Source organism: Elephantulus edwardii, unplaced genomic scaffold (genome assembly GCF_000299155.1).
Source record: "Elephantulus edwardii isolate Elephantulus edwardi_28Jun2011 unplaced genomic scaffold, EleEdw1.0 scaffold00135, whole genome shotgun sequence".
NCBI lineage: Eukaryota > Metazoa > Chordata > Mammalia > Macroscelidea > Macroscelididae > Elephantulus > Elephantulus edwardii.
The window spans coordinates 7,657,402-7,682,791 of NW_006399885.1; the positions used below are offsets into that span (position 1 = coordinate 7,657,402).

Consider the following 25,390-nt stretch of genomic DNA (forward strand, 5'->3'; position numbering starts at 1 on the left):
CTGTACCATTTCAGATAAAGAAAGTTAGGGACAGATCATATCAGTCCATATGCACCTTTGGATGAACTCTTTTTTATGGACATTCCATATAAAGCCTTCCACGCTTTCACACCAGTTGACCTCACCAGTCTAACCATTACCACTGTACTCCCGTGCCCACCCCACCTCATACAGCTGTTGTGGTTAGGTGCTGTTGTATTGCTATCACCTCATAGAAACCACGTGTGACAGAACTAGACTGTCCCTAAGGGTTTTCTAGGCTGTACTCTGCTAGGAAGGAGCTCTGGTGACCTCATGGTAAGAAGCTGTGCTGCAATTCCAAAGGCACATGGTTCAAATCTACAAACTGCTCCATGGGAGGAATAGGGACAGTCTCCCTTTGTGCAATTTCCTGCCTCTGAAAACCTTCTGGAAGGTCAGGTATGAATCAGTGCTGACTCAACAGCACACGACAACAACTCCTCTATTGTTATCCACAATCTCGGGTGCCCCATACACAACAGAAGAAAAAAAACCACCTCTCTGCCCTGCACCATGGTGAGTTGAAAATTGGGTGGTATGATTCCTAGAACTTACACTGGCTGATTTTTGAAAGTAGTTCACCAGACCTTTCTTCCTGGTCTACCTTAATCGGGAAACTCCACTTTAGCCTGCGCAACAAGCCCCTACAGGCAGACAAGTGGTGGCCGCATATGAGACAGAGTGGCCAGGAATCACTCAGGTAAAAATTCTACCATTGAATCACCAAGTCTTCCTACTTCAGACAGATAGTTGTTAATGCACATTCTGAAAAGTGACTTAGGAAACCAACTATACATCTTCATTTTTAAGATTCCCTCCTATAAAAAAATTAACTTACCTCAGATTTTAAATATCTAAAGTAGATGGATCTTAGCTGAAAGCAGGGAATACTAGGAGAATGTCTATCTCTGTTTCATTGATTATGCAAAGACGTTTGATTGTGTGGATCATAAACTGTGGCTGACTCTGAGAAAAATGGGATCCCAGAACATTTAATCATGCTAATGTGAAACCTATACTTAGACCAAGAGGAAGTCGTTAGAACAGAGCAAGGTAACACCACATGGTTCAAAATTGGGAAGGGTGTACGCCAGGGATGTGTCCTATCTCCATACCTTTTCAACCTTTATGCAGAGCAAATTATCTGAGAAGCCGAGCTCTATGAGAAGTGTGGCGTCAGGATTGGTGGAAGATCTATTAACAATCTGCGTTATCAGATGACAAAACCCTCCTTACTGAAACTGAGGAGGACCTCATGCACTTGCTGCAGAGGGTCAAGGACTGCAGCCTTCAGTATGGACTGAGACTCAATATCAAGAAGACAAAGATTCTCACCACTGGACCAATTGGTAGCATCAGGATGGATGGCGAAGAGATTGAAATTGTTCACAGTTTCAGTTTGCTTGGCTCCACGGTCAATACTCTTGGTACCAGCAGCCAGGAAATTAAAAAAATGTATCACGATGGAAAAGTCTGCTGTTAGGGACCTCTCTAAAGTACTCAAGAGCAACAGTGTCTCTCTGGAGACTAAGGTGTGCCTGATACAGTCCATGGGCTTTGCAATCACTTGTTATGCATCAGAGAGTTGGACAATGACTAGGGAAGATAGAAGGAGAATTGATGCCTTTGAGCTGTGGTGCTGGTGGATTAAAGTATTGAATGTACCATGGACTGCCAAGAAAACAAACAGATTCATCCTGGAGAGGGTTAAAACAGGCTACTCCTTGGAAGCAAGGATTCTAGGGCTTCATCTGACATCCTTTGGACATGTTGTAAGGAGAGACAGGTCCTTGGAGAGAGACATCATGCTTGGTAAGGTGGAGGGACAGCGCAGGACGGGAAGACCCTCTATGAGGTGGATTGATTCAGTGACTGGGGTGATCGGGATGGGTGTGTCAGAGGCCATGAGATTGGCACAGGATAGAGCAGGGTTTAGGGCTGTTGTACATAGGGTCACTATGAGTCGCAAACGACTCGACGGCACATAACAACAACAACAATTTTTCTTACAATCAATTGGTCTTCCAGTTTCCTTGACACAACCAGGGTGTTCCTTGGAGGCAAAGATAGTGAAACTCAGTCTCACATACTTTGGACATGTTATTAGGAGGGGACAGTACTTAGAGAAGGGCTTCATGCTTGGAAAGGTGGAGGGTCAGTGTAAGAGAAAAAGACCCACCACAAGATGGATCTGTGACTGGAACAATGGGTTCAAGTGTGTCAGAGCTGGTGAAGATAGCACAGACTAAGGCAAGGTTCAGGTCTGCTGTCCACAAGGCTGCTAGGAGGCACAGCTGACTTGATGGCACATAACAACAGTGAATTGAAGTAAATGTAAACTGCAGAGTTGGAGCTCTGAAGCTGTGGTGTGTTTTTTGTTGCACTACAAACCAAAAGGTCAGCCATTCAAATCCACCAGCTGCTACAAGGGAAATTGATGGGTAGTCTTCTCCCATAAAGATCTACAGTGCTAAAAACTCAATAAGGAGTTGCTGGGAATCAGAATCAACTCAGTGATTGTTAAGTGTAAACTACAGTGAAGACATTTTCCTGAGAGACATGATAAAAGTTTAAACCATAATCTCTGAATAGTTTGGAGGCTCATATGTGAAACAGTTGGATTCTGGAAGGTGGTTTCTTCTCTCTTGGTGAGGGTCAGGTGTGGACTACTTGGTTAGTTTGGTTTTTTGTTTTTGTTTTTTTGGTTGGGTTTTTTTGTTGTTGGTTTGTTTTCTTTTTCTATTCACAATTGGGTGAGAGCTGATTGGATTTGTTGAATTTAGTTAACAATTGAGCCGGGGGCTGGAAGCCTCTTAGTTTAGAATCAATCAGGACCTGGTGGGCAGGCCTTGTATTTAAAAGGTGGTTGGTCTTAATTATGTTAAGAATGAACATTTTTCTAAGCGGTACAGAACTGGTCTATCAGTTTGCAGGTTGGGATTGCTGTGATGCTGAACGCTGTGCCACTGGTATGTCAAATACTGTAATGGTTACCCATCGTGGACAGTGTTTGTTGGAGCTCCCACTTCCTAGACTACATGCCTCTGCAAATTCTATGAACATAGAGAAACTAGAATAGTTATAGAACAGAGGTCAGGTCTTTGGTTTGTAGGGTTGCTATGAGTCGGGCTCAGCTTGACAGCACTTATCAATATAACAATAATCTCTGACTAGGTGTGAAAATATTTTGTAAGCAAAATACTTTGTGAATATACTGGAAAATAAAATCAGCCTTTCTAGCCTTGAATTAACAGCAAGTTGTAGATTGATAATGTGTTCACCAACAAATGGTCTATTTTGGATGTCTGTTTCTTTCTTCATGGCTATCAGATTGCCAGATTTTAACAAGGATTAACACCCTTGGTCATTTTCCATTAAAACAGCTGGAATATTACTAGCAAGAGAGGCCTCTAATCTATAGGAGTTTCCTAGTTTGAACGGATGACCTATGATTTGTTTAAAGGATGCTGTCTTGTCATAGGCATTAGCCCAGAATCTCATGTTGATTTGGGAATTTCTCCTCCAAGGTAATAAATTATTTCCAGATGACATTAGTTTTGATTTGGGAAGATGCTACACTTTCTTAAGCCGGAAACTGTTAGGAAATGCAATGTTGAGTTTTCTGTTCAAAATGATGTGCTGAAATACTAGATTATCCCCTAGCCTGATTAAAAGTTTACCCTTCAGATTACCTTCCGTGTAAATATTTTACTTAATGCCAGTAATGTTCAGTATCATTACAAGGTAAAAATAAATATCTTTGGAAGCTCTAGGAGTGGAATTGGAAAATGTCTCTTAGACTTTCCCATCTTTTCTCCTCTCTTCTGACCAAATTACCAGCAAAGTATAAGGAGTCTCCACCGAGGTGTTCTCTTCTTACATTAGAGCTAAGGAGTAGCTCTTGAACCAGAGATAATTAAAGAGATTTTCCCTTTTTACTTTACTTCCTGTCAAATTCTGTCCAGTCTTGTGAATTGTGGTGCTTAATACTAAAGTCGACTCCAGCTCATCCCCCTTTCCTACCAAGCCCTGATCAGAGTGGACAATCTTATCCATCGTATTCTCTTCCTCCACTGATTAAAAGGAAAGAGGGATTTTTATTATATTTTATATCTTTTTATATATATTTTTGTACTTTAGACTTTCTTATTTCTTCATGAAGAGTCACAATGGAGCAACATTTAATCACTCAGATGATAACCAAAAAGTCAAATGTTTGGGGCCATCAGCCACCCTACAGGAGACAAGTCCTGTGGATCTACTCCCATAAAGATTACAGACTAGAAATGACATAACCCCCAACTGTAAACAAATAATAACGATTGCAAGTGGGTAAAATGAGAAGTTGGATGCCAACAACTTAGAGGAAATGGACAGATTCCTTGTAACACACAACCTCCTACGTTGACTCAAGAAGGAATACTGGTTTTCAACAGATCTGTAACTAATGAGATTAAATATGCACTCAGAAAATTCTCAGCAAAGCGCTGAACTGGATAGCTTCCCTGGGCAATTCTAACAAGCATCTACAGAAAAAGTGAAGGTAGGAACCAAAGTCCAAACTCACGCACCACTGTTCACTACAGCACTTTCCACAGCAGTTAAGTGATACAAACACTCAAAACATCCATGAACAAGTGGCTGGATAAACACAGTGTGGTGTGTACATGCAGTGAGATGAAGCCTTGTACTTGCTGTGATGTGGACGAACCATGAAAGCATGCTGAAGGAAAGAAGTTAGTCATGAAAGGAGAACTACTATTATGATTTCATGCAAAAGAAACAATCAGCTAAATAGAGTGCAGAGATCATTAATGGCTACTAGATTTGAGAGGAAGAGTGACATGGGGAGTTTTTAGTAAGAGTCATTGAGGGGTTTGTTTTAATTTAATTTTTTTAAGTTTTTCCCCCTTTTCACTGTGACTTGAATGAAGGAGACATTGAGGTTTTGTTACTGATGGTGGAATAATTTGAAAAGGATGGGAGTAGAGGTAGCACAATATGAAGAATGTTGTCTATGTCACTAAAACAGACATGGAGAAATTATTGAATGAACGTTTGGTTGTATATAATTTTAACCAGATAAAAAATGAGTACATTTATTATTAAAATAATCTTATAGCCAGCTATGAAAAAGTGAACATCATCTTGGACAACTCATTTTTAGCACATGTTTGTTGCTTTCCAAGGGCTTACCCTTTTTCTCATTCCTCTAAACTTGTTCCCTTCTTGTATTTAACTAAGTCTTCACTGAACTTCCAGTGTCTTGTTACCACCTTTCTCTAAAGTCATGAGGATTTTTTTAAAAAAAATGTAAGTAAATAAATAATTAATTCTTTATTTGCAAATAAATATTTCAGGGGCAGTAATAGGAAACTTTCAAGGCCTCAAACCTGTTCCTGACATGGTTCTGAAATTTAGGTGGGATGGACTGAAAGTCATATTTTGGTTCCCGTGGATTTGGTTTAATTTTCCTCAACTTCAGCTTGAACTTGCATGTGAGTAGTTGGTGGTATGTTCCACAATCAGCTCCTGGCCTAGTTTTCACAACTGATATTGAGCTTCTCCAGCAGTTCTTTCCACAGATGTAATTGATCTGATTCCTATACATACTATCAGGTGAAATCCATGTATATAGGCTGTGTTTATGTCTCTTAAAAAACTTACTTGCAATGAATAAGTCATTGATTGTGCAAGATTCGATCATTCTCTCTCCAGCTGCATTTCTCTCACCGAGTCCACGTTTTCCAACTACTGAATCTTCTTCTCTGTTCCCAACTTTTGCATTCCAGTCACCCATTATTATCAATGCATCTTGATTGCATGTTTGATCAATCTGCGATTTTAAAAGGTGGTGAAAATCTTCTCTATCCTCTTCCTTGGCTCTGGCTGTTGGTGCATATATCTGAATGATAGTGGTATTCACTGGCCTTCCTTGTATGAGTGTGGATATTATCCTGTCACTCACAATATTGTACTTCAAGATGGATCTAGCAGTGGTTTTCTTAACTATGAAAGCAACTCAATTTTTCCTCACCTTTTCATCTCCAGAGTAATATATGCTGTTAGGGACCTCTCCAAAGTACTGAAGAACAGTGGTGTCTCTCTGGAGACTAAGGTGCGTCTGATACAGGCCATGGTCTTTGCCATCACTTGTTATGCATCACAGAGCTGGACAATGACTAAGGAGGGTAGAAGGAGAATTGATGCCTTTGAGCTGTGGTGCTGGAGAAGAGTATTGAGGGCACCATGGACTGCTAGGAAAACAAACAGATTCATCCTGGAAAGAGTCAAACCACGTGGCTCCTTGGAGGCAAGGATTCTGAGGCTCCGTCTAACATACTTTGGACATGTTGGAAGGAGGGACCGGTCCTGGGAGAGGGACAGCTTGGTAGTGTGGAAGGACAGCGCAGGAGGGGAAGGCCCTCTATGAGGTGGATTGATTCAGTGAAAGGGGTAATCAGGATGGGTGTATCAGAGATGGTGCGATTGGCACAGGACAGAGCAGAGTTTAGGGTCGCTATGAGTCGCAAGCGACTCGACGGCACATAACAACAATAGGAAACTTTGGAAGCAGAAGTGGCATCTTACCTTAGGTTCATAAGATCACTATGAGTCATGCTTGACTCAGTGACAGTCAACAACAACAATACAAGAGGTTTCCCAGTCAAGCGGGTCAGAACCTGATTATTTTTAAGTCAGCAGCCTTATCTCTCCTTGTTCACCTAACCTGTTCTCTCCTGAGAAGTGCTCCCTCATTATAGGTCTGTACCAAATGTATCTCCATTGCTATTACTTTGCTGACTAATCGTCCCTTAATTGAGCCCAGATGGCATAGTGGGTAGTGTGTGGGGCTGCTTAGGGGAAGGTAGGCAGTCTCTCCCTGAAAATATTTTCTATAGCCTTGGAAATCCAGTGGAGGGTCTTCTTGATTGAGACCCACTAGACAGCATTAGATGTGGCTTCAGTTTAATAGAATCAAGCGAAGGATAAGCCTAAGAGCTGGATCCAAGGACCCTGGATTTCTATATGCACTGTGGCATGTCTTAGTCATTTCACTGTTTTTCCAAAGCAAATATCCTTATATGGAAATGGGATTCTCCAACAGTCACATAGGTAAATCACTGATCCCAAATATGTGCAGAGTAGTTACAGGGTTAGATAACTGAACACAAAAAGTCCTATACCTGTATTCAAGCATAAAGGAAAATAAGAAGAGATTGACAGTGTCATACAAAGAAACCATTCTTCATCTTATTAGAGGCTTTGATGCCTCAGGATAAAAACCAGACTTTTCTCAGCAGGCCTTGCTGGCATGAATTAAGCAATTTTCCTACAATTCTGTCTTACTGGTGGTTGTATAAATTATAACAGTCACTCTGAAAAAGAAAAGAAAAAGTAATAGAAACAGACACTAAAGTTTAAAAACTTCTATTTTCCATAAGTCTCTAATTGGATTGTTTATATTTTGCCAAATTGTAGACAAAATAAGTTCATGTAGTTGCCTTGAAAACCTGAGTAGTAAGCAAACCTTTAAATGGGTTCTTTCATTATGGGTCAATTTAGTGTGCATCTATCATCTTCTTCTGTCTCACTCTTTGTCATTTTTCTAGGATCTCAACTCCAAAGTAACCAAAATTAAAGATGAATCGTAAATGAACACTTAAGAAAATGTTCAGTTGTTGCACTTAATAAAAAGTTATTAATATCTTATTCTTACTAAGGAAACAAAAAGAAGTTTTACTCTTTCACAGAAAAAGAGTAAATTTCAACTCCGATCTAGAGTTGGGTTCTTTGGTTTGTTAGAACTTCTTTTATTGGCTTCATTTGGAAAGACTATGGATGAAACTATTCAGAGATGAAAAGCAGTGGAAGCGTTAGAATCCTAGATGATACGATTTTTAAATCTTCTCATTTTTTCTGATAAATGTGAAGATCCATTTTTCTGTTCTTAATATAGTAGCTTTCAGGGTTCAGCCTCTAGAAATTAAGTGTCTTCTCCCTCCCCCCTTTTTTTTTCAGATTCTGTCTTAGCCAATGGTCATGCCACAGACTACTTATTTGTTGGAAACATTGTCTACACGGTGAGTTAATCGCAGTTTATAGAAGCCTATTTAAAAGCGAGATTGGTGGCGTAGTTGTATCATTGACTGAAAGGTTGGTGTTTCAAATCTGGCAGCCTCTTCACCAGAGAAACTGGAGGAAATGTGTATCTATAAAGGTTTCAACTAAGAAGGCAGTTATGTTGTCTTGTAAGGTCACTTTGAGTCAGAAGGCACTTGATGACAATTAATTGAGTTCGCTTTTTTTGTTGTTGTTGTTAATTGGTTTTCATGAAATTGTTCATGCACATTTGTTTTATATCATTAATTATAATTGATTAATACAGTTAAATATAATGTCTCATCAAACACCCACTGTACGTTGCCTTTCCCTTCACCTAGCCTATTAATTTATTAATCTTTGTTCCCCTTTTCCTCTCTCCTCATTTTTGTTGACCTTCCAGGATTGATTGTGTGTATAAAACTTTCCTTAGCTTTTCTTTTTTTTTTTACTTTTAAAAAATTTTTATTTTAATGAAAGTTTACTGAAAAGTTGGATTTTTCATTCATTCATTGTTGCATATTTTCCTCTCTACCTCCCCCAGTTTGCTGTGTGTGTGTATGTTAATATTAGTTTGCTCACAAAGTTCATATATGCTGTGTTTCACACTATTCTTCATTCATACTGTGTTTCATACAATCATTCCCATGCATTATGTTTTATAAAATCAATCATTATTAGATCTTACCCAACATTACTCAATCTTTTAAGGTCCCTGCTAGATTCTTCCCATTTCCTTCACCCCCTTCTCTCTCCCTACCAACCTGTGCAGCCCTGTGGTTTTGCTCCTACCCATCCTCATGCCCTGCTCCCCCTCCTTTCCCTTTGGGTCCCCATATATGTTTTGCTAGTTATCCTATTTTTACAATATTGGTCTTATACAGTATTTGTCTTTATGAGACTGAGTTCACTCAGCATAATGCTCTCCAGTCTCCCAAATTATGTTGTATTTTTCAAAATCCTTGCTCTTGAGTGCTGCATAGTATTCCGTTGTGTGAATGTACCACAATTTATCAATCTATTTGGTTGTAGTTGGACATTTGGGCTGTTTTCATGATCTTGCAATGGTGAATAATGGTACCTTAGCTTTTCCTTTTAAAGTCAATCGTGCTTATTATGTTTCCTATTGTTAATTACAGTACACAATATCTAATGGTCTGTTCATTCTTCCCTTCACCTAAGTCTAATAAAAATGTTCATTTTCTACCCATTAATTTTTTTTCCATCTTTCCCAAGTTGGCTTTTTAAATGGCATGTATGTGATTTTTATCTCTCCAAGTCCTTAATGGAAGGATTCCCTGAATGTTGTCATCTATTCCAAGCCTTCCTCCCCCCTCCCTTTTATCTTGGTGTGGTCTGTTGAATAGGACCCTACTGGCTCAAGAGTAGATTGTTTCTCCTTCTCCAGCGGAGCATCTGGTGGATGTAAACCATGCACTTTAGGGATTGCAGTGCAGCTTCTTGCCACTAGGCCACCAGAGCTCCCTATTCCAAGCCTTTAAACTATTTATTCTGAATTCCTTTAAGTTCAGAAAGGCTAGGGAAGGCTGATCCCACTTTTCAGAGCAGATTAAGCAGAGCCCAGTGTTGTGTTTTTTTTATTAGCTTATTCTCTCTCTCCTCCAAATGACTCTTACATATCAGCCTACAAAAGAAAAACGACCCTTCAACAGGTAGTTTCTCCCAAATCTTCTAAGGCAAGAAAAGAGCAAAGAAGCTGCGATTGACCCTGAACAATTCAGGACTGTCGGCCTCTCATGCAGTTGAAAATTCAAGTCTAATATGTACAGTTAAACGAGACTTGATGCCAGACATGTCCTTGGAGCAATTCATCCATGCAGACTCCACGTATTTGTTTTGTTTGCAATTTTTACAGTATTTTTTTCTTTTATTTTGGTGAAAATATACATAGCAAATCATACATTTAATGAAGCCATTTTAAATATACAGTGTAGGAGGAGGTAGGTTATTGTTCAATAATGAATGAATATTTTTTAAAAAATGAACTGAGAGGAGGTAAAATGTGCAATAATGAATTAATGAAAACTCCAACTTTTCTGTAAAGTTTCACTACAATCACAATCAATATAAAAAATTTTAATAAAAAATATGTAGTGTCATGACATTCACTAAGTGTACTCTTTAAGTTCTGTCACAACTGCTGCTATCCTTCTTCAAGTCATTTCACTATCAATAACACCAACTCAATACTTCTAAGTAAATGGTACTAATAGTCACACCATGGGATTTCTTTTGTTTTTGTTATTTTTTTAATGTAAAGTGTTTCTTTGATATTGGTTTACTTACAAAGTTAGTGTACATTATTTTTCACACAGGATTTCCCCATTTGCTTGACACACTCCTGTCTCCACACATCAAATTGTGTGACCCTATGATTACCCTGCCCTTGCCCATCCTCACCCCTCTGCTCCCACACCCCCCCCTTAGATCCTGATACACGTTTTACTAGTTATCTAGTTCTACAATAATGGTCTTATGCAGTATTTGTCCTTATGAGACTGAGTTTGTTCACTTAGCATAATGCTCTCCAGTCCCTCCCAAGCTAGATAGAGTCACACCACGTTTTAAATGAATGCTTGCCACATTTGAGCTTACCACAATAGCAGCACGGGGTTGGGGGGCAGGGGTGAACCACCAAAACTCCAACCGTGCAACCACACAGAACTCCGGTGGTATGATGTGTAACATGTCAGTCTGTTAACAAAAAGGTCGATGGTTTGAGCCCACCAGCCACTCCAAGGGAGAAAAATGGACAGTCTCTTACCATAGAGATTAATAGCCTCAAAACCCCAGTTCTGGGTGGCTGTGAATTGGAATTGACTCAAAGTTGGCAGTGTTTGTGATTTTTATTTGAAGTTGGCTTCATAGTTCAAACTCATGTTGTCTAAGAGTCAACTCAGTTTGTTGAGAGAAGATGGTCTCCAGAATGAAGATGTAACTTAACCCTTCTTGTATTTACCCCCTGAACTAACCCCCGGTGAACTGAGGACCTAGATGGCACTTGGAAAGTGTAGCTGCCGTGGAAGATGTCACTCAGGGAAAATCAAGTCATTCAGAAGAGTGATACATTTTCCCAATCTCCTCTCTTTCCACAGTATGTTGTTGTAACTGTTTGCCTGAAAGCTGGTTTGGAGACGACAGCTTGGACTAAAGTAAGTTTTCTCAAAAATTCTTCCTTGATCCAGTATAGACCTGGTTAATGCTATGGTTTCTTGATAATCCTTGGCATGGCAGCAAACATTATCTAGCTTTCTTCTTTCAAAATCTACATGTCAAATATGTGGTTTGTTCTTCATCAGAAACTTTGCTACCCAAAGTTTGCCTCTGACTCATCTTCTTGGCACTTACTACAGTTCTAAGTGGCTTATTTTATATTATTTTATATTTTAGTCCAAATATATACAGGCGTACCCCCAAGATAGTGTGGGTTCAGTCCCAGACCACCACAATCAGATGAATATTGCTACAAAGCAAGTCACATAAATGTTTTGGTTTCCCAGCATGTATGAAAGTGGTTACACTCTACTGTGGTCTATTAAGTGCTTATTTATTAGAAATGGAATGTTTATGGCAGTCCTCTGTCTGGCAAGTCTATTGTGCCATTTTCTCAATGGTGTGTGTCATATCAAACTTTTTCATAATGCTGTTGCACTCTTAATAGACAACACCATCCTAGATTCACTGCTGACAAATCCATTCTAACACATAGAGACCCTGCAGGACAGAGTAAACCTTCCTCATAGGGCTCCAAAGCTATAAATCTTAAAAGAAACAGAGTGCCTCATCTCCCTCAGAGCAGCTGGTGGGTTCCAACCACCAGTCTTGACATGAGCAATCAAGGGTTTTTTTAACCCAACTGAGGAGCAAAAACCCTTTGGTGACTCGCTTTGCCACCACATTTGTTTGATTGCAGTGGCTTGATTATCAAACTCACAGCATCTCCAAAGTATGTCTGCACTTGAATTCTCTGCTAAACATTCTGAGATAGGGAACTGAGAAAAGTTTGGCCCCTCCAATGACTGGTGAGTGGTGAGAACCTTTGCACAGGGACAGATTATTTGGACACAGATTCTGCAGGTAGTGGAGCCACGGTAATCTTCTGGTGCACATAGAGACCTCAGCTTGAGAACGCCTCTGTTTTCTGCTGCAGTTCAGCCACCTGGCCGTCTGGGGAAGCATGCTGATCTGGCTGGTGTTCTTTGGCATCTACTCCACCATCTGGCCCACCATTCCCATCGCTCCAGATATGAAAGGGCAGGTGAGTGCTCCTCAACATGAATAGTTCATGTGCTTCTCAGGTTACCTGACCACCAGTGAGCATGGTATCACTTGCTTCTATCAAAATGTCTAAGGAGCACGCAGGAGCAATGATTTTGTAAATTATTGCCTAACTTGGTAGGGACTGGAGAGCATTATGCTGAGTGAACTAATTCAGCCCCCCAAGGATAAATATTGTATAAAACCATTATTGTGGAATGAGTATAATTATCCAAGGAGGATGGGAGAGGCTAGAAGCAGAGGGATGTGGATGTGCAGGGGGATTAATCATCGGGTTGTAAAATTTGATGGTTGGGGGAGGTAAGGGAAATGGAAAGAATTTGTTCAAATTTGTATTCAAATTTTATGAATGAAGTAGTAGAAAATATTTAGAAAATAAAAACCGTCTAAGGAGGTAAACAAGTCATATCTAAGCCTCTGGAAGAGCTTGTATTAGTAAAAAAGAAAGAAAGAAATCTGAAATTCTAAGAGTCATGTAAAGCATGTAGCTGTGACTTACCAAGAATGCCCACCTTTGCAGCATAAGTGGTGTGATGATGGTACGCAGGACTGGTGTGTGATGACCATGGTCTTCAGGAAACTGAGTTGTGCATGATTCAGTGATCACGGGCCACTGTTTGCAAGTGTGTAGACTGGGTAATGGGGACATTTGGTACACACATGTCTACACTCTGGGATGGAGCCAGAAGTGGGAAGACTAGGAGTTGGGGTTCCAGTAGCTCATATCTTAGGGGTAAGTCTGTGCATAGCATGCCTGCCTCACTCCTGGCCAACCCACATCTAGGTGTGCTGCCAGCAAGGTTCCGAGTGAGGGAACCCAGCAGCAGCATTACGGGCGCTCTGCCTGGAGTGGAGGGACCCTGGGTATCTAGGGCCCCTTCTGAGTGTGGGTGTAGACATAATAGCCCTGCCCGCTCAGAAGGCCTTGATTGTGTTTGAGCGATCATGGTTTTGCTTTTCTTGTGAGGAGAGATCGGAGCAAACATAATATACTTTTCAGTTCTTTTCCAAACCTTGTTGACAGAGAAAACTGTCAGCACTGAATGAACCTAGGAGATTGTTCAGGAGTGAAAGTTAAGTTTCCCAACGAAGAAGTTGCATTACTGTGTTGTTGTTATGTATTGTCAAGTCAGAACCAACCCATAGCTGACTCTCTGGCAGGTTTTCAAGGGCAGTTAATCAAGATGGCCCATCCTTCTCCGGCAGAACAGCTGGTGAATTTGAACCAAATGGCTTCGGTATTACAGCGCAGCTCCTTGTTCCTAGGCCACCCGTGCTCCCTGCACTGAATGAATCTAGGAATTATTTGGGAGTGAAAGGAAAGTTTCCCAATGATGATATTTCATGCATATAAATAAAGCCAGTCTACTCTGAGGCAAAGAAGACTTGGTGGCACCGTGTATTAAGCAGTGAGCTGCTAATCAAAAGGGTGCTGGTTGAGCCATTCCCCTAAGCCTTGGAAGCCCTATAGGGCCATTCTGCTCTGTCTACAAGGTCATTAGGAGTCAGCGTGTACTCAGTACTGTGACTTGGGTCGATTTTAAAGCACTGTGATCTCCTCTCCTCCTAATAACAAGAGTTCCCTGCCACTAGGTATTCTTGCTAAGATATTAATGTTGAGGCTTTCTGACCTCACTCTCTACCTTCTGATTAAGTGAGGATCTTATATGACCAATATTTCATTTGAGGACCTTCTGAATGAAGAATGATGAATGGTGCTAGAACCAGGACAGTTTTGCAACCTGGAGGAGAGTGAAAAGTGATGGGATGGTACTGCTTTGCAGGTGGTGAGCGATGGTGCCCAATCCATTAGTAGTCCCTGGAGAGGCCCTGCAGACAAGCATCCAGTGGAAAGATCAGCCACTGGATACATTTCTCTCAGTCATTCATTCTCACTCAGATGTGCATTTGATAGGCCATTTGCTAATTCTTACTAGCACCACGAGGTTGACTTTCGGGGTGCAGAGAGTCCAAGCTGATCATCAGCGCTAATGGGTTTCCACTAATAAAAAAAAATCCCAAATTCATTGCCACCAAATTGATTTTGACTCACAGTGACACTGTGTGACAGAGGAGAATTGCCCCATAGGTTTTCCAGTGCTGAAGTCATTATGGAGACCAGCAGCCATGTCTTTTTCCTACAAAGATGCTCATGAGTTCAAACCTCTGACCTGCTGGTTACCAGATCATGTATCTACCATGCCACTGCAGCTCGTTTGCACTATGGGTCACATTAGCTGGCTTGTGCAGTTCAGAGGCTCGGCTTGCATGATGACATGTAAACTTCCATTTGGAACTTTTTCTGTAGATATTTACCAAGTTCCTCCTCCCATCGGAAAGCTAAAGCACATCTCACTTGTGTATGAAAACGTCTTTTTTTTTTAACTTAAATCATGTTATTTTAACCATTTGGTTGGTTGGTTGGTTTCTAAGAGACAAATGATGTTTCAGAGTGTAATTTTTCTGGGGGAGAAAGGGGTGGTGGGAAACCAAAAGCCAGGATTTCTTTATTGATGAGCAGTCTCCTCCTGTGTGATTTACAGCCTCTGAAAGGTCAGCCCTGAGTCAGTTCTGATTTGATGGTACATATCAACTCTTCTTGGAAGCAGAGCATCACATCTCTCTCCTGCAAGCAGCTTGCAGATTCCAACTACTCACTTTTTTGGTTACCAGCTGAGTACTTAACCCTTGTGCCACCAGACCTCCTCCAATGTCTAATCGTAAGGAGGTGGTTCCCACTTCTGTTTTTTTCATGGGATAGCTCTTCTTGAGGGAAAGGTATCAGAAAGCAGTGCATCCCTTTAGTGAGCTCTGGTGACATTGCACATTACATGTTGCAGGGTTAACATATAAGGTGGGTGGTTCAAGGCCCCAGCACCCTTGAGAAAGGAAGATGGGCAGGCCCTTCAGAAACCCAGGGAGGGTTATCATCAGTTGGAATCAGCTTGACAGCAGTGGCTTCTAATTTTCTTTCTCCCAGTGTCTTTACCTCTCTGCTTTGTTCTGTTCACGTTTGGGGAAGTAGCAGGGGAGTGTCAAAGTTATTCCTTAACACTTTTGAAGACTCACTGGGGTAGATTCTCAGGATATTCATAACAAGCTTAACATTTTAGAATCTTTCCTGCAGACCAAGGAGGCATTCTGTGGTGTCACAGAAAGAAAACAGGTAGTAGTAGTGAGTATACACCATGGTGAAGGTTGTTCAGTTCATGCCACTGTGTTGTACAGGTAATAATGACTGACATACCAAATGTATGTCTTACCACAGTAACGTTGAAGAGAGAGGAAAGATGGGAACTGGGTTCAAGTGTCAATGACCTTGTTTGGGTGACTTTTGAAGTAAAAGATTGTCACATCATTTCCGTCCTTTTGATTCTAAATGGTTTTTGTTGCTTCTGAGTGTCAGAAAGTTAATGCTGACTCACAAAGACGCCATGTGACAGAGAAAGACCACCTCAGTTTCCTAGGTGGCTGTCTTTACAGGAGCAGATCACCAGGTCTTATTCTTGTGGATCTGCTTGGTAGTTTTGAACTGCCAACCCTTTAGTTAGCAGGGACTTAATACTTGGTGACACCAATGCTCTTTCAGTAAATGTTTAGAAGTAAGGAAAGTTCTAAGGAAAACTCCTTTTATTCTTACAGAGTGTTTTTAGTGGTTTGTGTTTCTTTGTTTTTTTTATAAACCATATTTTTATTTAATAATTCACTAAACAGTGAGTTTGGGGCAAAGTCAATGTCTTTTTCTGGATGTCCAGAGTTAAATGCATATTTAATGGCAAACAGTATTTCTCACCAGCATGATGGTCGTGGTTCACGAAACACTTGGCTCTGTCTATTCATGGCATCTCCAGTCGTTGAAAAGATGCATTGTTTCTGCTGAGGTTTCCTAAGAGAATTTGATTAAATATCTCTTTGTCTTGTCTGTTATATTGGGAATTTTTCTCACAGTGGAGAATATGGGTTTTCCCTGGCAGGCAAAAGCAAGGAAGCGCTGTAGAATTAAGAATTAAAGAGTTGTTCTCTGCTGTCAAAGAGGCTTTCTCTTCCCTCAAGCACCTGATAATATGGTACACGACACTCGACAAGACAAATGAGCCAGGAAGCCCCAGTGGAAGTTTTCGAAATCAAAGAAATCCTCTGCTTCCTTCCTCTCCTAGGGATAGGCAGCATTTGTGGGCTTGTACTGGGCATCTTGTTTTCCTTTCATTCTAGCACCAAGTTAGACTTAAAGTGAATTAACCACTCTGATTTCGTCTTTTCTGGTTAATGCTGAAGTTTCCTGATAAGGAATATGCTTGATGGCTTCCCCTTGAGTACACATACTGCCTCTCCGGGAGCATAACCTGAGGTTACAGCTTCGTCTACACAAAGAATCCTGAACTCTGACACATGGCATGACTCTCTCAGCTCACAGTCTGACTCTGGCCTTGCAGATCTGGAGAGAACTAGAGAGATATGGGAACTTTGATTAAAAAGTAAATCTGGAGATGTCGTCATACTTTCTTCATTTCTTTCTCAAGGCTTTTAAGAGTGTATGAGGCCATAGGAAGGAGCCCTGGTGGTGCAATACTTGGGCTCTTGACACCTAACCCCAAGTCGGGCAGTTTGATCCTAGCAACCCCTCTGAGGGAGAAAGACATTAAGACATTCTGCTCCCAGAACAATTCCTTGGTTTTAGAATCCTGTGTGGACATTTCTACAGGCTTACTGTGAGTCAGAATCAACTTGATGACCAGGAGTGATGGGCGAGAAGATAACATCTTACTGACCTGTTTAAAAGACCTGGGTTCATGCCCCAATGAGCTATGTAACCTTTGGCAAACCACTTGACCTCCATTAATTTCTTTATCAGCAATGTAAGAATAACACACACCCACCCTCGTTCCCTGGGAGCATTGTGGTGGAGAGAACATGAGAGTCCCTGTAAATATAGATGTGGTGATTTCAGCTTTTAGCCAAAACACTCCAACATTCTAAAGAGTCTGGAGATGGGTTTTTCTAGTAAGGTCTGTGGACCATATATCACACTCATCTGGTTCATCTGTTAAAAATGTAGCATCTGCCCCTCAAACTAGATGTGCATATATGTGCTGTCATGGGTTGAATGGTATCCCCCAAAATATGTGTCACTATGGCTAGGCCTTGATTCTCAGCCGTACAAAAGTATTCTCTAAAAAACTCATTGCCATTGAGCTGGAATTGACTCACAGTTAACCTTCCAATGAGTTTTTCAGAGGCTGTAAATTGTGCAGGAGGAGATTGCCCATCTTTCTCCTGAGAAGCAGAAGGTAGATTCAAACTGCCTCCCTTTGGGTTGGCGACACAACTCCTGACCTAGTAGGCTACCAGTTGTTGTTGTTGTTGTTAGGGCAAGTACGACTCATCACAATCCTGTGAACAAAAGATCTGAATCTTGTCCTATTCTGCACCATTCTCACACTTCCTGACATATTAGAGCCCATTGCAGCAGTCACCATGTCAATCTACCTGGTTGAAGGTCTTCTTCTCCTTCACTGACCCTCCACCATTCCCAGCATCGTGTCCCTCTCCAAGAAATAGCACCTCCTAGCAACATGCCTAAAGTATGTGAGGCAAAACCTCATTATTCTTGCCTCCAAAGAGCACTGCATCTGCACCCTCTCCAAGACATCATTTGTTCTCTTGGACGTCCATTACGCTACCAGAGCTCCCTGTAATTACCCTAGGTTTTGGAAATCCTAACCTCTATGATGTTAACAAATAGTCTCCTTTTGTAAACATTCATAGTCTCAGAAACCCAATAGAAAGTCACTAGAAATGGACTCAGACAATGGCTATGATTTTGGGGTTTGGTGGTATTAAAAGAGGTGAGAATAGAGGCAATTATGTCTTGATGTCATCATTTCCCAGAATGTTCTCTCTTGTGATCAGCCAATCAATTATATAGGGAGGGTAGGGTGAGATATAACACCTTTAATCATATTCCAGCCCTGAGTCACACTAAGGGTAATTTCCCAGGCATGTGGTCTGTATCACCTTCTATTTTACAAGAGATGAAAGGAGACAGAAATGAACAGAGAAGGGGGGAACTCAGGACCAACAAAAAAGAAGAGTGAGGAGTGAAGTGCATTCTTTGGACTCAGGTTCCTGGGCTGAGAAGCTCCTAGAACCAGGAGACATGGGGGCAGGGTAGAGCTAGAACCTATGAAAGTGTGAGAGAGGAAATTTCAGTTTGATAAGTGACCCATTTGTACTATCTCTGTTACAGCAGCATTAGATAACTAAGACATTTAAAAAGTCACATATGCATACACTCACATACACCCATGAATCATAACTTCTGGGTGTAGAGCCCTAATCCATGGTCTTTGCAAGTACTTGCTATGCATCAGAGAGCTGGACAATGACTAAAGATGACAGAAGAAGAATCAATACCTTTGAATTGTGGTGCTGGAAAAGAGTCTTAGACCACCAAGAAAAGAAATAGTTCTGTCTTGGAGAGGGTGAAACCAAGATTCTCTTTGGAGGCAAGGATCTCAAAGCTCCATCTCACATACTTTGGGCATTTGGCCAGGAGAGACCAGTTCTTAGAGGAGGATAGCATGCTTGGAAGGGGGGAGGGGCAGCACAAGAGAGGAAGAAACTGGGGCAATGGTGCTTGGTGTGTCTGAATGAGTGGAACTAGCTCAGGACAGGGCTTGCTTCAGAGCTGCTATACATAGGATCACTGTGGATCACAGGCAACTCAATGGCACATAACAACAACAACAACAGGTAATTCTGGTGGCCTAGTGGTAGGGAGCTACACTGCCAACCTAAAGGCATATGGCTCAAATCCACCAGCTGCTCCATGAGCAAAAGATGAACAGTCAATTCCCTCGCAATTTACTGCCTCTGCAAACCCACTGAGGGTCAACTATGAGTCAGATCCAACCCAGTGGAACATTACAACAACAAGAAGTAATTCTTCCCTCTGATGTTTAAGAGTCAATACTTTAAAACATCTGAAATATTACAATGGTTTAGCTACAGCAGAGTGGTGTAGGAAGGCGTTCTGGTGGCACAGCGCATGGCATGCTGTGTTGCCATCTAAAATAGTGGTTCTAATTCACCAGCCACTCTGCAGGAGAAAGAAGGACAGAAAGAAAGAAAATCCCATAAAGATTTACAGACTTGGAAACCTAACGGAGGGTCAGGGTGATTCTGAGTCAATTGACAGCAGTGAGTGCAATTGTTTTATGGGGTTTTTCCTTTGGAGAGCCCCAGTAGACAGAGAAAGGCCTAATGGTGCAGGGTTTAAGTGTTTGGCTACTAACCAAAATGTCTGCTGTTCCAACCTAGTAACTATTCTATGGGAGAACGATGAGGCAGGGTGCTCTGTAAATATGGCAGCCTTGCAGACCCCACAGGGGCACTGCTCCCTTGACCTGGGATTGCTCCAAGTCTGACTCAATGGCTTCGGGGCACTAGGGTGTTTGTTTGTTGTTTTTTTTTAGATGAATGGGATATTCTAAGAATAAAATCCCTATGCACCCAAAAACTTAAGCAGGATAAAAAGGGAAGCCACAGACTAGGAAAAAGTATTTGGTAATGACATGTCTGATAAGGGACTTATATCTAGAATTTATAAAATACTCAAGCACCACAACAAAATAAAGGTAAACCACCCAATTGAAAAATGGGCACAGGATATGAGCAGACACTTCACCAAAGAAGACGTTCAGATGGCAAACAAACACATGAGAAATGTTCAAAATCCCTAGCTCTAAGAAAGATGCAAACCAAAACAACTATGAGGTATCATTTCACCCCAGTAAGAATAGCAAAATTTAACAGAACAGCAAACAACAAATGCTGGCGAGATTGTGGGAAAGCTAGAATCCTTATTTACTGTTGGTGGGAGTGTAAAATGGTACAACCACTTTGGAAGGCAGTATGGTGCTTTCTCAAAAAAGTTGGAAATAGAAATATCATTTGACTCAGCAATTCGACTACTGGGAATATACCCTAAAGAAAGCATAACTGCCACCCAAGCAGATATATGCACATGATTGTTTACTGTGGCTTTATTTACAATAACAAAGAGTTGGAAACACCCCAAGTGTCCATCAACAAATGAATGGATAGAGAAGCTCTGGTATATTCACAGAATGGAATACTATGTTGCATTGAAAAACAAGGAAATCTTTAAATATATATTGTATTCAAAATGGGTGACCCTGGGAGGACATTATACACACTTCGTAAGCAAACTAATATAATTTTTTATTAAAAAAAAGAAAGCCATCCCTGATCCATGTCTTGTGTGCAGTGGTTACATAAGACATGATGGGGAGCCGCTGTGAATACAGGAAGTCAGCCAGTTTTCTAAATAGACAGACTAGAAGACATTACATCGCTCTAAATGGAAAAATACTCACCAGGTTTGGTGGTGAGCCTTGAAAGTGCTTTTCATTGCTAGTAAAAGAAGAACGAAAGCATTCCCTTCAAAGCCTACAAACTGCTAACTTTGTTTTCAGTGCCAAGCTGGCTTCTGGCAAATGGCAGCTTCTTTTCCTCTTTTTCCTCTTTTTTTGTAAATCTTAAATTCCAAAATGAGTTTACTTTGGAGTTTTGCATACACACTGTACCTTTTTAGTTTTAAACTGCCATTGAGTTGATTTCTATTCACACATGCTGACCCTATAGGAAAGAACAGAAGTGGACCCATGGGGTCTCTGAGTCTGTAATATTTATAGGAGTAAGTTTCTAGATCTTTCTTTTGCAAAATAGTCTGTGGGTTTGAACCATTGAACTCTTGGTTTTCCACCAGGGCTCATTTTTTCTGTGTATAAAAATTGCAAATTCCAGCGAACTAAAATAGACAGGGAGGGACATTTGCTTAAAACGATGAACGGCTCATCTTCTCTGGGTAGTCGTGTTCTCTGGCTCTGGCAACCTTGTAAAATACAAAGTATTTTCCACATAAAACATAAGGAGTGATTTTTGCTTCCAAGTTGTGTGCATTCTAGGAGGAAAAACAAGAAGTGAGAGTCTGGGGCATTTGAAATGCATTTCCCCCCCTAACTATCTATGGCCGAGAGTTGGTTTTGTTGTAAAGTGTTGTTAAATCAGTTCGGATTCAGCTGGAGGGCCAGCAGAGGCCTCATCCTCAAGTTAATGTTCATGATGTCGGGATCACTGCTGGCTGCTCCCCCAACATCTGCTCTTCCTTCAGGCTTTCCTCAGAGTGAACCCCTCCCCACCTCCAGCTTGCGTTCATGTGTCCTGCCTTGTCTAGTCCCTGCGGGGAGTTGTTTGCACCCCTCCCTCTAGTTGCTGTTAGGTGTTGTGTTGTTGTTAAGTGCTGTCCAGCCAAATGTGACTCGTAGCTGACCCTGTACAGAACCAGTGGGAGCCTGGCCTTGTCCCGCACCAGCCTTGCTTGAGCCCGTTGCTGTGGTCACTGTGCCGGTCCATCTCACTGAAGGTCTTCCTCTCTATCGTTGATCCTCTGCTTTTCCAAGCATCTCCACCAGAGCACTCAATCCTGTACTGCTTCCTTACCCTTTCAGGGTTTCTGACTTAAACCCTGAGAGGTTTCTGATCCTTTTTGCCTGGGGTGTCTGGATGGTGTAATGGCTAAAGCACATGACTGTTAACAGAAAGTTCAGAAGTTCAAATATACCCACAGGGACCTGAGAAGAAAGATCTGCCCCCATAGTGTGACTATTTTGGAAGCACATCACTAGGCCTTCTTCCTAAGGCTCCACTGGCTGGATTCAAACAGCCAACCTTTGGGTTAGTTGTCATGTTTCTTAATATATTTGCCTTAATTGCTGAGGTATAATTACATGAATTGTTGTTGTTGTTGTTGATTGCCTTTGAGTTGAGCACAACTCAGTAGCAGCCCTATGAACAAAAGGCCTGAAGCCCTTCTGCAACTATTAACATTTATCAAAGTTCATAGAGTTTCCGGAGGCAAGTTGTTTAGGAAGTGGCTGCCACTCCTGCTTCCAAACATGTGATGTTTATATAGGCCAATAAACAAAAAAATAATACGGACGACTAAGGAAATAGATTCTCTCCATAGACCTCTCAGAAGCCTTTGCCGTTGCATTTGTCTGAGTTCTTGAAGTTGAGTTCTTGCAAATTCATTTAAGGAATTGTTAAAAAACATTGGGTGTTGCAGTTGATGTTTTCGGTGGAAATGTCTCAGAGGTGACCTCTGGATAAGACTCTCAGTCACTGGTGGAAAGATTAGCAGTTCTAACTGCTTCCATAGATTCCACACCAAACTTACTGCCCTGGAGTTGACTCGGTCTTGTGGAGCCTCTGTGGGATTGTTGAGACTGTAAATCCTAACAGGAACAGACTCCATGTTTCCTCCATAGTGTGACTGGTGGATTGGAACTGCCGACTTTTCCATTAACAGCCCAGCACCTCACCTACTGTGCATCTCAGTGGCCTCCCGAACTGTGAGAGGCTTTGTGCTCTTCAGTTCTGTTGGGTCTCTGTCATTTACTGTCGAGTAGAAACAGACCCATAGCTAACCCTCCAGCAGGTTTTCAGAGGTATTTTATCACGAGAGGAGATTGCCCATCCTTCTCCCACAAAGCAGCTGGTGAATTCGAACCGTGCACCTTCGGGATTGCAGTGCAGCTTCTTGCACTCCTATAAAGATTGTTGTTGTTGTTGTGTACCGTCGAGTGGAAACCAACCCATAGCTGACCCTCTGGCAGGTTTTCCAAGGCACTTAATCACAGAGCAGGAGATTGCCCAACCCTCTCCTATAAAATCCTCTGGGGATATTCTACGCTGTCATATGTCTGCTCTAAATGCCCAGACTGCTATGCTACTCCATCGCCTCTGACATTAATTATCCCTCCTCCCTTTAATCCTCCCACTCTCAACTACATCTTTGGGCTCTCTAATTTGCTGGAAGGTCTTACAGAAGCGAAGGGGGAAAAATCAGGGAAGTGGCTCACAAGATTGTGGGTGGTACAGACTGATGCGTGGGGTCACAGAGGCTGGTGAGCGACGGGCCAGGAGCCTGCAGGCTGACGGTGCTGTTTGTCAATTACTGGCTGTTGGCTACTGACTGATGGTTGTCAGCACAGCTGGATCAGATTAGATGTAGTGTCCCCAGCAAATGAGCACTGAGTTTCAATTAGATAGGATCCCTGAACAATAACCCACACTCCCAGGAGAAGTAAGCACATTGGCTTGGGTCATAATATAATTAACAACTTGTCCTTGAGTGAGATATTAAGCATAGACAGAAGCTCGAATCACAAAATGAAAGGCTGTGGATGGGAGGACCGTATTCCTTACTTCTTTTTATCATAGTCAGCGTCTTGACCAAGCTAGTGAGTGAATTGTTGTTGCTGTTAGGTACCATTGAGTTAAGTATGACTCATAGTGATTCTAAGGACAGCTGACCTGAACTCAGCCCTCTCCTGTATCATCTTCATCATCTCTGACACACTAGAGCCCATTGCTGCAGTCTTGTATCAATCCATCTCATTGAGGGCCTTCCTCTCCTTCATTGATTCTCCATTTTTTCCAACCATGATGTTCCTTTCCAAAGAATAACCTTGCCTAGTTACATGTCCAGATTATGAAAGATGATGCTTCAACATCTGTACTCCAAGGAGCACTTTGGCTACACTTCTTCCAAGACATACCTGTTTGTTTGTTCTTTTGGCATCCATAGGATATTCAGTACTCTTTCCCAGCACAACTGAAAGGCATCAACTCTTCTTCTGCCATCCTTATTATTGTTCAACTCTCTGATAAGAGATTGAGCAGTTGATTGATAAGACCATACTCTGAATCAGGCACACCTTAGTCTTCAGACTGACATCATTGCTCTTCAGCATTTTGGAGAGGTCCCTGATGGCTGACTTGCCCAATGTAATACCTCTCCTGATTTCCTGACTGCTGGTATCAAAGGTGTTGATTGTTGTTCCAAGCAAGATGAAGTTGATAGCATCCCCTCAAATCCCTTAGCCTCCTGTGTGTGAACCGCCACTTTTAATCATCACCATGAAAAACAGTAGAATGATGCTTGCAACAAGTCAAGTGTCTCATAAATGCTATTCAATCCTTCCCCTCAATTTTGTTTTTATTCAGTTCTTTCCAAACTAACTTGCCTTTCCATTTATAGCATTTTTACAATATAAATGCCAAGCTAAAAGGCATAGACATACTTTGTTTTTAATTGCAGTTATAAGGAAACATTTGTCCACGAATTCTAATTTTCTCTAAGAAAAAAAGCAAGTATAAGCAATGGTCTCTGAGTTCATCATCTTTAGTATGTTATGAAAAGCCCAAGATGCTGGTGCCACAATAATTGAACTTCTTACTGAAAGCTCAAGAGTTTAACCACCAACTGCTCCATGGGAGAAAGATGTGGCAAGCGGCTTCCCTAAAGACTGCAGGCTTAGAAACCTGTAGGGAAGTCTTGTTGTGTCCTACAGGGTCTTTGTGAGTCAGACACAGAGACAGCAACAGATTGACTTGGTTTTCTTTTTCTTTAATTTTCTCTGAAAAGCTCTATTTTTTTTTAGTCCCTGCCCTCCCCCCGAGGCCCTCATGTGTCACCACACACATCCCCTCCATTCTGTCAGTTTATTTTATTTTGGCCTCTTGTTTCAAGGATGCCTTGTGTTAATCAGGGGACAGGCGGCTTTGATTGGGAGTTGTTTTCCTATGTCGTTAAAAGTTTTGTTGTGGTATTGTATATGCCATTCATCCTGATGTTAATTTAAAAAAAATCTGTCAGCAAATTAAAGTCCATATTACATGCTGATTTTGTTTGCTTGTAATATTTGGACTCTGTGGTTACGAAATACTTTTGATGTGGTTTTAAACTTTTCCTTGCCCACAACATATGGAAATGTGTACGTGGTACACTCTAATTAACATCTACCCCAGGGGATCATGTCCTTCCCCATGCAGGGAGCCTGCCCTTCCCCATGCAGGGAGCCTGTCCTTCCCCATGCAG

General features: G+C 41.5%; 1 protein-coding gene across 2 annotated transcripts in view; it reads left to right on the plus strand.

The window, feature by feature from the left end:
* ATP8A2 (ATPase, aminophospholipid transporter, class I, type 8A, member 2) overlaps window positions 1-25,390 on the plus strand; it is a 720,462-nt gene that overhangs the window by 514,267 nt on the left and 180,805 nt on the right. For both annotated transcript variants that reach the window (XM_006894116.1, XM_006894117.1), the window contains 3 exons: window positions 8,044-8,105; window positions 11,241-11,297; window positions 12,296-12,403. In XM_006894116.1, the coding sequence (XP_006894178.1) occupies window positions 8,044-8,105; window positions 11,241-11,297; window positions 12,296-12,403 (227 nt within the window). The remainder of the gene's footprint in view (window positions 1-8,043; window positions 8,106-11,240; window positions 11,298-12,295; window positions 12,404-25,390) is intronic.